General features: G+C 42.9%; 1 protein-coding gene across 11 annotated transcripts in view; it reads right to left on the bottom strand.

Moving 5' to 3' along the window:
- Positions 1-16643, bottom strand: part of NCKAP5 (NCK associated protein 5) — a 917518-nt gene that overhangs the window by 770982 nt on the left and 129893 nt on the right. For all 11 annotated transcript variants that reach the window (XM_070581217.1, XM_070581213.1, XM_070581211.1 and 8 more), the window contains exon 2: positions 14300-14429. In XM_070581217.1, the coding sequence (XP_070437318.1) occupies positions 14300-14368 (69 nt within the window). In that variant the 5' untranslated portion in view covers positions 14369-14429. The remainder of the gene's footprint in view (positions 1-14299; positions 14430-16643) is intronic.

A 16643-nucleotide genomic window follows, 5' to 3' on the forward strand; every position in this document is an offset into this window, starting at 1 on the left:
ATACTGGGAGTGGCCAACCTCATTGCCACCAGAAAGGGAAGCCAGAAAGCTCACTGATCAAAGCACAGAGACGCATGCTCCTCTTAACTCAGAAATGTGCTCAAGATACTCGCAGATGGTGCAGGTGTTGGCAGCATGAGCTTTGTGGTAAGATAGACCTTGGTGTTTACTAGTTGTATGATCTTGGACAAGTCACTTAATTTCTGAGCCTCAGTTTCTTCATCTGTACAAGGGGATATATAGTACCTCCCTGTAAGGTTGTTGTGAAAACTGAATGAGCTAACATAAATATTTAAGTCTAGTACATAGGATATAGTAAATGCTCTGTAATGTTAGTTGCTGTTACTATCAATATCACTAATTCAGATGGGAATGAAAAGCCATACGGAATGTTTTCAGGTCATCTGATTGTTCAACAATACCACGTCCTCATTTCACACTAAATGATTGCACATTGAGGGGAGTGTGTAATCGGCCTTCTTCTTTACATACCAGAACTCAGTACTCTACGTATGTCAAGGCTATCTATCCTGAACCAACAGCTGGATCTTGACCTCCTTCCCTCCATCAGAACACACTGGTTCTGGGCTTCATTCTCTCAAAGTCCTTTCTCAACCAAATGGCAACTGGATAAGCTGATTCCATTTATGTCAGCCTTTTCAGGTGATATAATACCGCTCATTTTAGCACTTAAAAACTGATTTTAATTCTAGAATTTCAGTTCCACTCAGCACTCACATTTAAGGTAGCAATGTACCCGAGCAAAGGATTAAGTCTTAATTAGAAGCAGGCTGTAAATATTATATGAGGACCCTGGTGTTTCTGCTCGGTTTAAGTTACACTGCCTTCCAATCATGCATTTTATCTTTTGGCATGCATCCGCAGGTGCCCAATAAATGTTACCTTTGGTGATAATAAAACAAAAGCCTCACTTTCAAAAGTGAAATATCCAAAAGACCATTGTCTGCATTCTTGGCAGCAGCCAGAGAGCCAGTTTTCCCAAGTCAGCAGCCTCTGAGGAGGCTGGCCAGGGGCCAATTCCCAGGGTTGGCGCATTCCTGGGGCCTGGCAGGAGGCCACTGGGACCCTGTTTCCTCTTTCGTTCTCTTTATGTAGTGGAAAATCTTTCCCGCTTCGACCTCTCCGAGCCTGTTTTCCTCCATCGAAGTAAAGAGAGGGAGTCACATGGGAAATGATCCCCAGCCCCTTCCCCAAATCTCATCTCCCACTGCTCTGAATTGGCAGAGCTCAAAGCAATTGAAGGCATAAGACAAAGGGGGGCTCTGCAGCCCAGTCTCCAGCCTGATTCTATCAGGGGCACGGGGCCTGGGGCAGAGGACCCAGCAGGACCTGGTGCACAGGGAGTCATTGTCTAGTTGCTTAGAAGACTATGGGCACTCCTGGAAGCCCTTGGAATAAAATGGCCTGTTATAAATAGACATTGGCTGGGCTTCAAGGGTGAGAACAGTAGGCCAAAAGTTCCAGAAAAATATAACGCTCCACATAAGAAGGTCTGGAGTCCAGCTCATTAATAGGGCACTACTGAGCAACTGGACTAGGAAGAAGGAACTCCAGCGTTTGGTCAGATACAACCTGGAGTCAGCACCTGGTGAACATTTCTGGTTGATAATAGTGTAGATATGCCATTCCATTTTTAAACATCATATAGGAAGATATGCAAACCAAACATTTAAGAAAAAACTTTTCTAAATGCCTCCTTCCATCTGTAGACAAAGAAAACTGCCATCTGGAGTTGCCATGTCAGCCAGCTCTACATATTTTCAGCATAGAGGAGACTGTATGCCAAGCACGGCGCTGTATGCTCTATTCAAATCCTTTCCCTTCATTCTCCTGACAGCCCGTTGAGTAAGACATTGCCACCTCTTCATACAGATGAGAACACAGGGGCACAGAGAAGGTAAGTAACACGGCCAGGTTCACACAGGCAAGACAGGACATGACAGGTTGAGATGCAAATCTGTTCAGGCTGATACTCCAGCCAGTCCATGCTCTTTCCGCTGCACTATATGGCATCTGTTCCCACTGTACCCTTCAAAATGAGTGCTCGGCGCACAGTAGGCTGACAGGACAGGTTTCTTCCTGAAGCTGCTCATATTTTTAAGAAGTTGAAGTTCTGCAGGTAGGAGCTGTATCCCCGCCCTAACAATATCTTTCATTTGCATAGAATCCTACAGTCTCCAAACACCTTCTTGCTCTTTATTTCACTTGACCGTCATGGCAACCCACTACTGAGTTCACAGAGATTCAGAGAGTTTAAGAAACTTGCTGAAACCCACATCTGCTAAAGGGTTCACCCCAAATTCAAATCTACAGTAGTGGAGTTCTAATGCAGTGACCAATCTACTAGATTACCCTCCTTGTACCCCGGCCACCACGCACGTACATAGCCCTGCACTAGGCATTTTTACTAGGACCCCTGAAGAGAAGACCATGTCACTGGCCACATAGAACTTGTGTTCTGAAGGTGTCACATCCTATTGTTCTGGTCAAACCAAGTTGATGAGTCCAACACAATGGACTAGAAAGCAACATGAAGGAATTCATTTCTGATAATATATAAATAATAAGCTAGTCTGACTTAGGAATATTTTCTTCTCATCCCAGAAATGTGAGAAGACAGGGACTGATGTGGGGTGTGTATATTATTTAGGATAAATGCACTGGATACATTCTGTTGGCTCCTCCACATCCACTCTCCACCCTTCTTTACCCTGCTCTGGGCCCCAGGGTGACACGTGGGTCCCTTTCCCTCTGGCTTCCATTTGGGCTTGGCAAATGGGAGGTGACAGTAGGGGCCTGGAGAGTGGGAGGGGAGTGTAGCCAGAGGTTTTGTGTCCTGATCCCCTTTCTGCTGGGCTAACACTAGTTGGCTGCATCCCTCCATCTAAGGTGATATTTCCTGCCACATGGCTCTCTCTTTATGGCCACATGGTTCTGTGGGCCACTTGGTCCCCTTGCCCTTCAGGCCTAGCCACGGTAACAGCTCCCCACTGTTTCCAGCCTCAGGGTACTGCACTATTATCTTGATTCCCTACATCCTGCCACCCCTTTGTAAGAGTCCCTTTATTAAATTTTTCCCCATCCTCCATTGCCTGGCTTGAGTGTGCCATGTATTTGTTTCTAGGACCTCTACTGACGAGTAAACAAGTCAATGATATTGTTGATGCAGTCTTTGTAGGCAAAACTATGGGAAGTTATTCCAGTCCTCCTAAGAGGATAAGAAATGCTAACCACCACATTAGACCTGGCTCTCTCTTGCCCTCACTTCCTCCTTGCTACACCTCACCAAACAGGAATTAGGTCAGATATTTAGCCTAGAGACCCACCTGTTGAGCTCCAAACTTGGCCAAGAAGGTCTCCAAATAGCTACTACCATCGCCATTTAGCTAGGATTCCACTCGGGGAGGAGGGAGTGCCAGCATTAGCCTAATCTCAGTCGTATCTAGTTGGTGCCCTGAAGGACTTCAGGCTCAGCATTGTACCCATCCACACCAGATTTCTGCCAGCCCTCAAGGCTTCACCATCTCCAGGGATGGCAGGCTTCTGACAACAGCTCCTCCTCACAAAAGGGCCAACAGCCCCTGAGCCTACTTATCTGCTGGCTCTGACAGATGGATCCCCGAATTTACCAGACCAAATGATTTTATTTCCCTCAACACATCTATGTGCATGAGAGCAGTCAATGAATTAATTATATTAGGAAACCTACCAAGCTGAAGACAATTGCTTAAAACTGAAAACAAAAAGGTACTGAAAGACAGAAGGAAAGCAAACCTCAGAGGCATCTTCAGATATGGACAATTATGATCCATTAAGTCTAGTTAAGGAACTGAAATTTATGAGGAGGAAACATCTGGAACTGCCTGGAATGTAAAGGAACCAGGAGGAACCACTCTTTGGGCTTGTAGAGAGCAGCCCAGACAAATGGGATTCTGTGTTTGGAGAGAATTGCAAAATTAGTATTGAAAGAGACAGAATTGAGGCAGTGCATCTGGCATTAAGTGAAGCGTTTTAATACAATGGCTCCTGGATTTGCTCTTGAAATATTAATTGAAATTGGGATGAATATGAGAGCTGTCAGATGAATAGGAAACTGGCAGAAAGATCATAAATACTGGCTAAGCTGAACCAAGGCAACAGAGCATGGCAACGCAATGGAAAGTAATGAAAATGCTGCCTAATTCACAGCCATGAACCTTGTGGATGCTTAATAAATATTAATTGATAATAATGAACTATAGTACAGGGTGGTAAATTAGTGTGAGATAGTTAGGCTGCTAAAATATAGCTAATATATATACAGTAGGTATAACATACACTGATAAATGAGTGAGAAGGAAGAATATCAAAATGATTTAGCTGTGGGATGCATTTTGCTTTGCACCAGGAAGTACAGGTAAGAGAATTTTAATAGACAGGTAGGGAGAGGTGGCCAGAGGGGACAAGGGGAAAGTTAAGACAATAATTCAGGATTACAACACAGCTTTCTTAAGGTCTTGGCAATTCCTCTATTATAAGCCAGGCACCTTGAAATCATACTCTATTCTTTCAAGACACCATGGTTTTCTCAATAAATTTCTGTTCCAGGGAACTCAGAGACACTGTAGATTAAATCTGGACCAATTTCTTAGAAGGGGACATGAAAGCTCTTCTCCTAGGGGAAGCCCTCCCTGATCAATACAGCTAGAAGATCAACCTGCTCCTTCTAAATCCCATCACTCTTGTTGTTTGCACCACAATCCACCCCCTGGCATTACTATGACTGTGCATATGTGACTAGATTGTTTCAAGCTTTGTAAAGCAGAAATCATGCTTTGAATTTCTTAGCATCCACTTAGCTCTTCACTCTTAGCACTTCACAGTGCTTCAAACCTAGTAGTTGCTCAGTTCCTGTGCTGACCAATTAGAAACTCTAGAAATGAAAGCAGGCACCTATCAGAGAGAACACCCAGCTGCCTATTGGGTTTGAGGACCAGGTTCTAAGGAGATTGATGAAAGCTCCACCTCTTGTTATGGACAAAGCACTAGGGAGTCTGCCACAGGAACAATCTTAGGCTGCCAGAGGATGATGCAGAAAACTCAGTTGCCATGGAAACTTGTATGATCTGATGATTCCCATTATCGAAAGATGGTGAGACACCAGGAGAATGATGAGCAGATCTCTGAGCCCTAAGAAAACACAGAACATGCCAAGCAAACATCTCTGCTCATTTGTACTTATTTCTGCTATAGAAGCAGTATCATTTCATCATCCGTTGATAACAGCATTTGCAAAGGGCTTTCAAAATGTTTCCAGTTCCTGTCTTGATTTAGTGATCTCTAAGACTCCAAAGATGCACAGAGCTGTGAGGCAGACAGACAGCACTTGCAGCAGCAGCCTAGTATAAGCGATGAAGCCAGGTGCTGCTGAGATCCTGCTCTGTGACCTGGGCAAGGTAAGCCATCTGTGTGCCTGTGCTGTGAGCCAGGCTTGCTAGACTGATGGCAGGTGAAGTCACTAACCATTCTTGGGTCACAGATACCTTTGAGAATCTGACATACCTATGGACCTGCTCCCCAGAAAAATGCACATATGCATATACACATAAAATCTAATACAATATATTTCAGAGAACTCAAAACCCCTGAAGGCTTATAATAAATTTGCCCTATCAAGCACTCTGGGATTCAGGAGGGTCCAGATCTCATGTTAAGAATCTCTGAAGCAAAACAAAAAACTTTACACATATAATAGAGTGACCCTTGGGTAAAAGTGAAAAGCAGGGTATTATCTGCCCTCTCCAACCTTCCCAACCAGCCCTCAGGGAGTTCCTTCCCCAGGCAGCTCCTCCCTGCCCCATATCCAAGATCGCCTGCTTCTGTGTACTTAGCTCAGGAACAGCTCCTCACTGGTAAGTTCAGTCACTCGTTTATTCATTTCACTACACATTTTCTCTGTGTCAGACTTTAGGGAAACACGTGTGAACATGCCAGGACTCATGTCCTCAAGGAGCTTAGCGTTCAGGTCAGTCAGGGCTGATTTTTCTCCCCGGGAGACACTTAGCCATGTCTGGAGACAGTTTTGGTTGCCACAACTTTGGCCTCTAGTAGGTAGAGGCCAGGAATGATGCTAAACATCCCACGACATACAGGACAGCCCCCCACAACAAAGAAATACAGGGTCCCAAACATCAATGTTGCCTAGGCTGCTCCAGGGCAGACAGGTATGTGACAAAGTGGTAAGTGTAGTGATAAAGACCAGAAGTGAGCATGATGGTGGCTCAGGAAAGGGCATTTCAATAAGAAATCTGGAAGATATGGTGATGATGACAGTCTGCCTTATTTTCAATGATGAGAGGAAGGAAAAGAGGGAAGTGAAGTCATTCAGGGGAGCCATCACCCTCATGAAGGCCAACACTTCTTAGAGGAAGGAGCACCAACTCCAGGTGTGGGTAAATAAATGGCACTTTGCGGGGAATCTTCTCTTGGGAAATGCTGTTGGCTCCCTACCCACCTCCATCAGTCAGTGGCCCAGCTAGAAGAACGTGCAGCCATTTGGTAGAATCACCACTCAAGGGACAAACCCTGATGCATACTGGGGGACAGCTATACGTTAGATGTGCCCCAGCATCCACCAGTTCCTCCATGCTCTCTTCCCATTCTAGTCAATAATTCCACCTTGTATGTGCACACACCACCACCAGTCCTCTTGTGTGTAAATACACAGAATTACAGACATATGGTATTATACATCTGCGATCATAAACTTTAATCTCTACAAAAGTAGGTTCGAAGACCCGACTAATTAGAAAAAGCACAAGACTAGGAAGTAGGCCTACACCAATTTTCAACACATGCATTCTTTATTTCTTACAACCTTCTAGCTCCTGCCTGTGCTCCTTTGACAGTTCAAGCCTGGCCTCTCTCATCAGGAGGCAGAGATACAGAAGATGTGCTAAAACACATGTAAACCTCCAGCCCTATTGAGGTCGGGGCTCTCTGAGTTCGGGAAACCCCACGCGAGGAGCTCCCCATCCCTGGCATAAAGAAGGTTTCTGCTTCAGAGCTGCCAGCTGTGCAGTGGCAGTGTAGTCTGGAGGTAGCCAGAACTGAGTTGAACTCACCAGTTCTATAGCCTTGAGGAAGTTGGTTAACTTGATAAGCTTCAGATTTCTCATTTGTGTAATAGCGATAATTAGCGTTCCTACTTCAAAGGGTTGTCATTAAATGACAGTTTCCATCTAAGGCACTGAGCAGAGTGCCTGGCACATAGTAAGCCTCAATAAATTTCAGCTTTGATTACCAAGGAAAGGAAGCCTTCCTGGTCTAGACTCAGTGCATGATTTTCTGCCTGAACAGGCTGAGCTGTCTGCTAAAGTGGCTTCAGTGTTAGAGTCTGTCAGCCCCACTGCTGAGATATGCTGTGTCCACAGCTGGCATGTATCGTACTTCTGCTCGTCTGTCCTGCCCTCCATTCATACCCTGTCCTCAGCAGTGGTGTTGCTCAAGTCTCCAACCTCCTTCCCACCACTGTTCTTGTTGGGTTCTGATCACTTCCTGCTCGTCTGGAGCCCCTTGTAGCCCTTAGCAACCAGGTATTATGGGCTGTACCTACCTGGCCAAGCCTCCCCTGTCTTCTTCCAGCCCATCTGCCCCAAATCTATCCATAGTCCCCCCCATCTGTGCTGCTGAGTTGGATAGGGCATTTCTCCAGCATTTTCTTGACTTGCCATGATGGCTCTGCTAGGCTGGTGAGCAGATTCACTGGGTAAATATTCATTTAAGGGTCTGACACTTCTCTAACTCCACCACTGCCCGCTTTCAAGGGGGAACAGGCAAAGATTCAGCACACCAGTTTGGAAGATTGCTGACACAGGCCAAAGCTGCTCTGTTTTCCACCTGTCACTTTTTCCTAAAAAGCACCTTGGCTGGATCCTCAGACATCACCACACTTTGCAACATCTGGTTCCGGTACATGGTCTATGTTCTTCTCAGAACACCTAGGAGACAGCTGAGATAACAGCCCCATAAAGAGGATGAAGCAGTTGGAGGAATAAAATGCTCCCTCTCGTCCTTTGACCCTCCTCCACTTGATGCTCACTTGGGAAATCTCAAACAATCTTGATATCAGAGAACAAAGGTCAGGCTTCCCAGAGGACAACTTGGCCTTTGCCCAGTGGTCAGAGGCACTGTAAACCGAACTTTATGTTTCCATTCGCAGAAGGGGTCAAAGGTAGCTGAGATTCAAGTAGCTAGAAACCTTCTCTAGCAACCTGGTAGTTTGTGCTCTGAACAGCATCGCTATGGTGAGAGGTGCTCTAATTGTAGCACCAAGAGAGTCAAGAAAGTTACGGTCAGGCCTGAGGCACTATAAAATGCAGATTTTTCTTAGTATTCACAATCCACCGGATGCACGGAGCAACACTAACCATGCCCCTATTTTGTATTTAGAAAAAGTCTCAGCAAGTTTTGAGCTTTCTAAAATATTCCCCTTTGCTCACTTTCTTGCCACTTAGTACATTCATCTTTGCTTAACAGCCTACGCCTCCTCCTTTGCCTGCCCCAGGATATTGTGCATCCTCAAGGTAATAGTGACTCACTACTCAGAGAGTTAGCACCCAGGAAAAAGGACCTCAGACTTTCAAGTTTCCCATTTCTCGAATGCATGTAGATGCCCTTCAGAATCCAGCCTGCTACCTGTCTTTGTAAATAAAGTTTTATTGGAAGAGAAGCCATGTCCATTTATTCCTGTGTTGTCTGTGGCTGCTTTCCTGCTACAATAGAAGAGCAGAGAAGTTGCGACTGCTCTTCTGGCCCAAAAAGCCTAAAATATTTACTCTCTTGCCTTTTACAGAGTTTGCTGACTTCTGCTTTACTTTACTTTACTTCCAGTAACTAAACAGGAGGGAAATAACTGAAGGTAAAACAGCAGAGATTTAGATTAGTCAGGGTTTCGTTTCTCTGTATGTATATATGGAGGTATGTGTGTGTGTATATAAGTATGTCGGGGGGTACATATATTTCTATATACACACATGGAGATTTATTCTAAGGGATTGGCTCGTGTGATTATGTAGGCTAATAAGTCCCATGATCTGTTGTCTGTGAGCTGGAAGCTGATGGTGTAGGTCCAGTCTAAACCCCAAGGCCTGAGAACAGGAGAATCAGTGGTGTAAGACCCAGTCTGAATCCAAAGGCCCAAGAACCAGGAGTACCAATGTCTGAGGACGGAAGAAGATGGATGTGCCAGCTTGTGTAGAAAGCAAGTCCAACCATCCTCTGCCTTTTTGTTCTATTCAGGTCCTCAACAGATCAGATGACGCCCACCCTCATTGGTGAGGGCAATCCTCTTTATGCAGTCTACCAATGCAAATGGTAATCTCTTTTGGAAACACTCTCACAGGCATACCTAGAAATAATGTTTTGCCAGCTCTCTGGGCATCTCTTAGCCCATTCAAGCTGACATGTAAAATTAACCATCATTATATGATATAAGGAAGATGTTTCCCTTGGAAAAGATAATTCAGCAATGAAATGGGTTGTCACCAGAAGTAGAGGACAAAATCCTTGGGTTTCCCCTTTCTTGTCTTCTATCCTAATCCTCACTTCCCAAATTCTCTCCATTGTGTCAAAGCACAGTTCTAACTACAGCTTCTCCATAGTGCCTCCTTACATCCTCCCACAATGATCTCAACTCCTATCACCATCAGTGTCACACTGTTTACCTCCACCATGTTATATTATTTTTCCTGCTTATTAGGTCAGCTTCCCCAAATAAACTACAAATACTTTGAGGAGGAGTATTTCCGTGTATCAGTCAGAGGACCTTGCAGAAAAGAGCTGGCATACGCAAACCATCTAATTGAGGAGAGTTTGGTAAAGGAACTATTCAATAAAGTGTGGGCCAACCTAAAGCAAACCAACATGAGATGGTCTGGCAAATCCAGGAGTCATTACAACGAAGAAGGGACACGGGGAGAGAGAAAGTGACAGAACACAGAGAGGGCTATGCTTATAACTGTAGCTAGAGTTATGGAGAGGGTTGCCCAACAAAATCTGTGTCCATAGGCAGAATAGCCCAGTCACTGTGTTCCACCACCAGGCAGGGAGAGAGAGGGAAAACAATTACCCTGACCTTTCTCTCCTCCCAACCTCTGACTGATCCCTGCTATGTCCCCCCATTGTCCAAACCCAATTAGATACCAGAAGACCAGAAATCCTTTTGACAAGCTCTACATGGCACATCCTCCAGGGGTGCACAGCCAAGCAGAGAAGGATGGAATGGATCTGGAGGGGAAAATGGCAACTACCCAGCACATCCCATAGCTACTAAAATGTCTTAAATATAAAGTAGGTTTTCAGTGATGCTTGTTGACTTAGTTAACACGTGCCTGTGGAAGCTTAATTACTCTAATGAATTGGATGCAAACCATCAAGAGGCTGAAGGATAAATTGAAGGCCTTTCCTGCTCCTATCAAATCTGTACTGCTATCAGAGCTGAGGATCTAGTATGGCCAGGTTTTGTCTTCCCTTCAGTGGGGGAGAAAGGACTGGAGGTACCACGAAGGAATTCATCATTTATAAGAGAAGCTGTTACTCCCATCCGTGCTTAAAAGCAAAAAGTAATTTTTCCCCAAATTAAAAAAGAATGTTTGCTATTGAAATATGAGCTGATGAAAAAGATAATTCACTCCCTAGCCTTCTCATCAGCTAAATGCTATCACAGCTACAAGTGTCAAATAGCAATACACGCAGCCTGGGAATGATTCTTGCAAATAAAAAGGCACAGTGTGAAATGCTGACTTTTTCTGATCAAAAAGCATCCTGGGGTGGATTGAACAGCTTTAGGTCAAGAAGAGGCCTTGATTTCTGCGGTGATTTTTATTGTTATCAGAGAGAAGACTGTACTTGCTGTGAATATGCGGCTACCCAGCACACTGCCACTGGTGGAGGCAAACTTGCACTCACTTGTCTTGCTCTTGGGGTCTTCACCCCCCATACTGAAACATATTTTTCATTTCACTTTCCTTTACCTGTCACTTTCTTCTTAAAAAGAGTGATTTATCAAATAAAACATCAGCAGCATCAAAGACTACTTCAGCATTACCAGGGTGCACACACATGCATACTTACACACACATACACACACTGAAATCTTCCCCTGTGTCATGTCCTGAAAGCAAAATTGTGACTAAGGACCACAAATTCGCATCTCCCAATTGAAGCATTTTTCAGTATCTGGACCATGAGTTTCTTTATTCTGTGGTTCCTCCAGCCTAAACATTTGAAAGCTGTTGCAAGGGAGCTATAATTTCTGCTCAACACTTCATGATTTGATTATCTAAAATAAAATGTGTAATGAAGTTAATAGTACCTTATTCTTGCACTACCTTATGAGGAATATTTTCCTGCAAAATCTGAAAGTGGAAATTACCTCTGGGCCTCCTAACTCTCAAAAATATGGGTCATGATGATTACTGCAGCTGAATTTCAAGACTTAAGAATTCAATATGTTTCTCTTTCCTCTCTGCAGTTTTCCAAAAGGACATCTGCTCTTCCTGGGATGTTATATAGTGAAAGATAAAGAACTGAAGTGACAGGGAGGAAACCTTGATTCTACTCTTGATTGTATGCTAGTTGTGTGACCTCAGGAAAAGCATTTAACCTCGCTGAGTATTAACTCTTCTTTCGCAAAGTGACTGTATAACTCATTCCCAATTTAGCATTCAATGACGCAAAAAATAACATAACATAAATAAAATAAAGTAAAATAAGATAAACATGCCTTGGGAATGTGTAATATGATGCCAAGTGATTTTGGTATTTTTTGTTTTTTGTTTAATTTCCCAGTAACCTTTATCTAGAATTATCTCTATACATTTCTTGCCTAGTTATTTGTGTGGCTTCAGCATGGAACCAAACAATAGGGCCATGTCTTGGGTTCACATCCTTTATAGGCCAGTCAGCTTTGATGTCATCCCATCTACCTCTCTTCCCGACAGTCAGAATAGAATTCACCCAATGGGTTTTCAATGGTTCCCACTCTCAAAGAACCAATTCGAAAAGAATACTCTTGCTGTCATTGTCCCAGCTATAGTGTCCTATATGAAGAAAGAATGTAACACTAAAACAGAGGGTAAAATTATAGTCACATGGCCTAAGTTGTATAACGTTGAATAGCGTTTAGGCACCTCCGTACACCAGGCCACATAGTCATAATAGAGCACGTTATTTTTCCAGGATTTTCCCAATCTGGGCACGCAGATGTAACACTTAATCTGCCTCTAGGAAACAAGAAAGATATTTCACTAGTGTAAAAATTCTCCTAAGCATCATTTAGGGAGATTTAACAGGATTAAGTTTCTCAGTTGGCGCCAAGCAACAAGTTCTCATTTTCACAGCATTCTTTTATTCCATAAGTCAAGAAACAGATTTGCGGCCCCCACAAGACTCACAGAAGGACCATATGCCAATGGGAACACAAGCTTGCTTTTGGGATTTCAACTAGCACTGGTAATATGACAGGCTTTGATTTATGCTCACAGTCAAGTCTGTCCTTAAGCAAAATTTAAATGTGGGCAAAGATTTCACTGAGACTCTTTCCTCTTTGATTTTCAGGTACCCAGTGTCCTCATGGGAATCCACTTCCCCCACCCCTGCAAGCCCCAACTCAGCCCTGCATTCCAGTGCTCTATGCTCTGCATCCTTTTGTTTACCAATTCCCTCAACAAAATTCTGCTTATCTGGTTGACATTTAGGAATGATCCAAGACCTTTTATTAATGAATGCTACTGTGAAGTATTGAAAGACGATAGCTTAGCATTGCTTGCTTTTATAGGGTCTTTGCATCTTCTCTGGAACCTAAGGCAGAATTTGGGGCTTTAGGGACCAACCAGCAAGGATGATATTTTTGAGTTAAGAGAACCTTTCCTATGCCACTCACATCATACTATGTGGGCATCTCTGTCCCTTGCCTAGGCATAACCCAAACCCTGTTGGCTGATTAATATGTAAGAAGTGTATTCTTCTCAAAGGAGAGGCTAAGAATTTATATCTTTACCCCAAGTTTCTCCAGAAGTTGCAAAGGGAATAGACATATAAACATACACACACATACACACAGACAAACACACACTAATTTCACCACATTCTACCTGGAGAGAGAAAGACCTAAGAGATGAGAAGAAGTCATCACATCCTCTGGGAGGAGAACTTAAAATACTATAAACATTCTTAGCCTCAGAAGATATGCTGGCTAGTGCACAGCTCACACAGACACAGAAGTTGACTCCAATAACAAGAGAAGACCTGCACACAAAAGTTTAAAGCAATCCTTTTCTCATTTCCCAGAAACTCACATCTATAACAGTTGGGGATGCCGAGCCTCAGCAGTTATGGGATGAGCAGTTAATCTATACACAGACAGAGCAAGACCCATAGCAGCAGAGTTGGAAAAACGCAAGTTATAAATCAATTCAACAAATATTCTATTGAACGCCTACTTTCACCCAGTCTCCAGGCCAGGTGCTTGGAGTATAAGAATGAATAAAGCACATCCCTATACAACATACAAAAGAAGGAACTAGGCTAAATTTCTATCTTAGTAGATGAGCAAGAGAGAAAGGAGTGACTTGCTTAATTTGATTTCTTGCTTTGTTCATATGCATTATGGAAGAGAAGAGTTGACCTGCACATCTTAGTTCAGAGGCTGTGAAAGAGTGGCCAACCTTCAGAAATCAGTGGCTTAGTCTACTTCCGTGGACAAACAGATTCTCATACATGAAAGCAAACCCAACCAGGTTGTTAAAAATGATGCTCACCAGAATTAAAACTTTTAGAAAGAAAGTTTATGGACAAGTGAACTAATTTACATACCTAAGAAGATCTCAGAGACTTCCTTCATTTTCAATATTTGAAGCTCTATTGAATTCTTGTTCAACTTATCCCCAAAGTTAAGATAAATGGGTGATGGAACAATTATATATAGGCTTGGCATTTGGCATCAGCTGTACAGTAGTGTTTTTGTGTAGGTTAAGGTCTACTTCGGCTGGAATTAATGTAATTATATATAATGTTGACAGATTATGACATTTGCCTATTAAGACACTATACAAACATTCCAATAATTTGCTGGCTTTTGACTTTGTAAAAAATAAATTAAACAAAATCCCAGGGGATATTGCTAATGGGGTAACTGGAATAGAGGTTTCAAAAGCACAGGGTTCAGGAAATAACAGTCAAAGAATAATGCATCTTAAGCCAAAACATATAGAGTGGTAAATGAATATTTAGTACTTACCACAAGACTGCTGTCTAGAGACAGCCGTTTTCCAAAGTCCCTTTTCTCAAGCTGTCTCTTTCCCTCCATGGGTGAAGTTATTTATTTTCCTTTGTGATTTATAAGAATTCCCCTTCTGTTTCCAGGGTCACTGCAAAAAGTGAACATGTGTTTTACTATCCAAGTGAACAGTGTTTAGGCCTTGTTTATAACTTTCTAACCAAGAACAAGTGTTGAAGCCAAAAACACTCAGACCCAAATAATAAGGATAGAACTGGGCCCTCTCAATTCAAAAGACCTCTCTGGGTTGCAAATGTCAGAGTCGTCTTTCTGGAGGCCCCTGTGTTTTTATAGGTTTTGCTAATGGCGTTGGGGAATGGGTTTGCAGGTCGAATCAGCAGACTGTGGAAAAAAGCAAACAGTCCGTTTCATGCCACACTTGCTTCACGCCCATCCCCTCTCTATCAGCCAGAATCATTCTGTTACTGTGCACATAGATGCTGTCTGCAAATTCCATGAGATCAAACTGACAAAACCACATGCCATAACCAAGAATTATTGAGCCCAAGGCCCAACGAGAAGAAACTGAAACATGAACATTATTGTCAATATTTAATTTCAAAATATTTAACTTAAACATATTTGAGGAACAGTCTAAGATACATTCCCTTTGGGACAAGTTGATTCAGAATGAGTGGTGGATGACATCATTACCGTCAATGAGTATTTGAATATTCACTGCATTTCACCATATCAGATACAGTTAATCCCTGCACTCCACTGAGCTTGCTCGTTCTAGAATGATTAAGCATTCTGGTTAGTAAGGATGTATCATTTCTATTAAGCACTAGCTTCCAGTTTTCACCAAGATGTGAAAGGCTGGAAATAAAAGAATAGGCTTGAGCCCAGGCTTTCCTACCAATTAGCCAAGTGACCTTGGACAAGTCATTTAGCCTCTCTGAAACCCATCTTTCTCAAATGCAAAACCAGCTAACAATGACGACCAAATGATGTATGGAAAAATGGCTTAAAGGCAATAAATTATAACTTACGTGCAAGTTACAGTTATGTACAGATTATATTAAAAACCAGTTAACCTTAAATACTAGTTGACATAATTTAACATCTTTGATGATTCAAAAGGCACTTTGAGGCAAAGAAATTGCTCAAAATCTGCACAAACACAAGGCCATTGTACTGCTGATATAGAATAACTGAGCTTCATAAAATGCTATCCCAATCAGTTATTAATAAAATCGAAAAGAAATATTTTTCATGACTCTCTCAATTGCTCCAAGTCTAACAAGGATGCAATAGACTTGGCTCCACAGTCTTCACCATGTGGCCTCTTTCTCTTAGTTTCCTCTGCAAGGAAGAGGCTGGAGACAGCTGTGCCTCAGACAGGGTAAGGCGAAATTACAGTCAATCCTAGGGACCTGATGGACTCCTTTCCAGCCATAGGCTGCCTCCTCCATCTTAGTCATTCCATCTCTCACCTTCAGGAACACTAATTGTAATTCATTACTGGTCCACTCAGAAACTCCTAGGAGTCTATTCTGAATTCAGGATAAAATCCAAATTTTTCATCATCATGTTCAAGATCTACTTTCTGCCAACTAGCCTTTTACAATCCCCAAACACACTAAGCGCATTCCTGAGACCACGTTTTTGATCATACCTCTCACCTCCATCTGGTCTAACTCTCCCCTTGCTCCAGTGCCTGGCTCAGGTCCCATCTCCTTCACAAGACCTTCCTAGTCACTCCATTTGGCAACGATTTCTTTCTCGTCCAAGTTACATAGAAGTCCCTGGGGACTTAACTTATTAATCACCATCATCACCTAGGACAGTTCTTTAAATGTAGGAAGCTCTTCATATTTGCTTGTTGGTAGGGCCTAGTAGTTAAAAACAAACTCCTGGCAGCATTTTTCAGAGCAAAGTTAGTTCTATACCACTACTATAGGCAAAACTATTAGTCAATTGAAATTTGCTTGGGGGGTCTGTCTTTCCCCACCCACTTTGCAGCCCCTCCTCATCCTAGTGACTGTGCCCTGGTATCTCAGAATACTCTCTGTAACGATGAATCCAGCTAGAGAGACTACTCAGGCCCTGGGATTTCCCCTTCCATCAAAAACATGCTCTCCTAAGTCTTATTCCAAAGAACCTTGGGGTTGGATAGATCACAGGAGATAATTCTTTAGCATTTAGCATGTATTTATTGAGTGCCCAATGTACGGAGGACCCAGTACTTAGATGTTGGTGACACACCCATGTACAAGAGAGACCATGTCCCTGCCTTCATGGAACTTACATCTCGTGAGAGGATGTAGAAAATAAATAAGCAAATAAATAACTCCAAACCATG

This window comes from Equus przewalskii, chromosome 17 (genome assembly GCF_037783145.1).
Source record: "Equus przewalskii isolate Varuska chromosome 17, EquPr2, whole genome shotgun sequence".
NCBI lineage: Eukaryota > Metazoa > Chordata > Mammalia > Perissodactyla > Equidae > Equus > Equus przewalskii.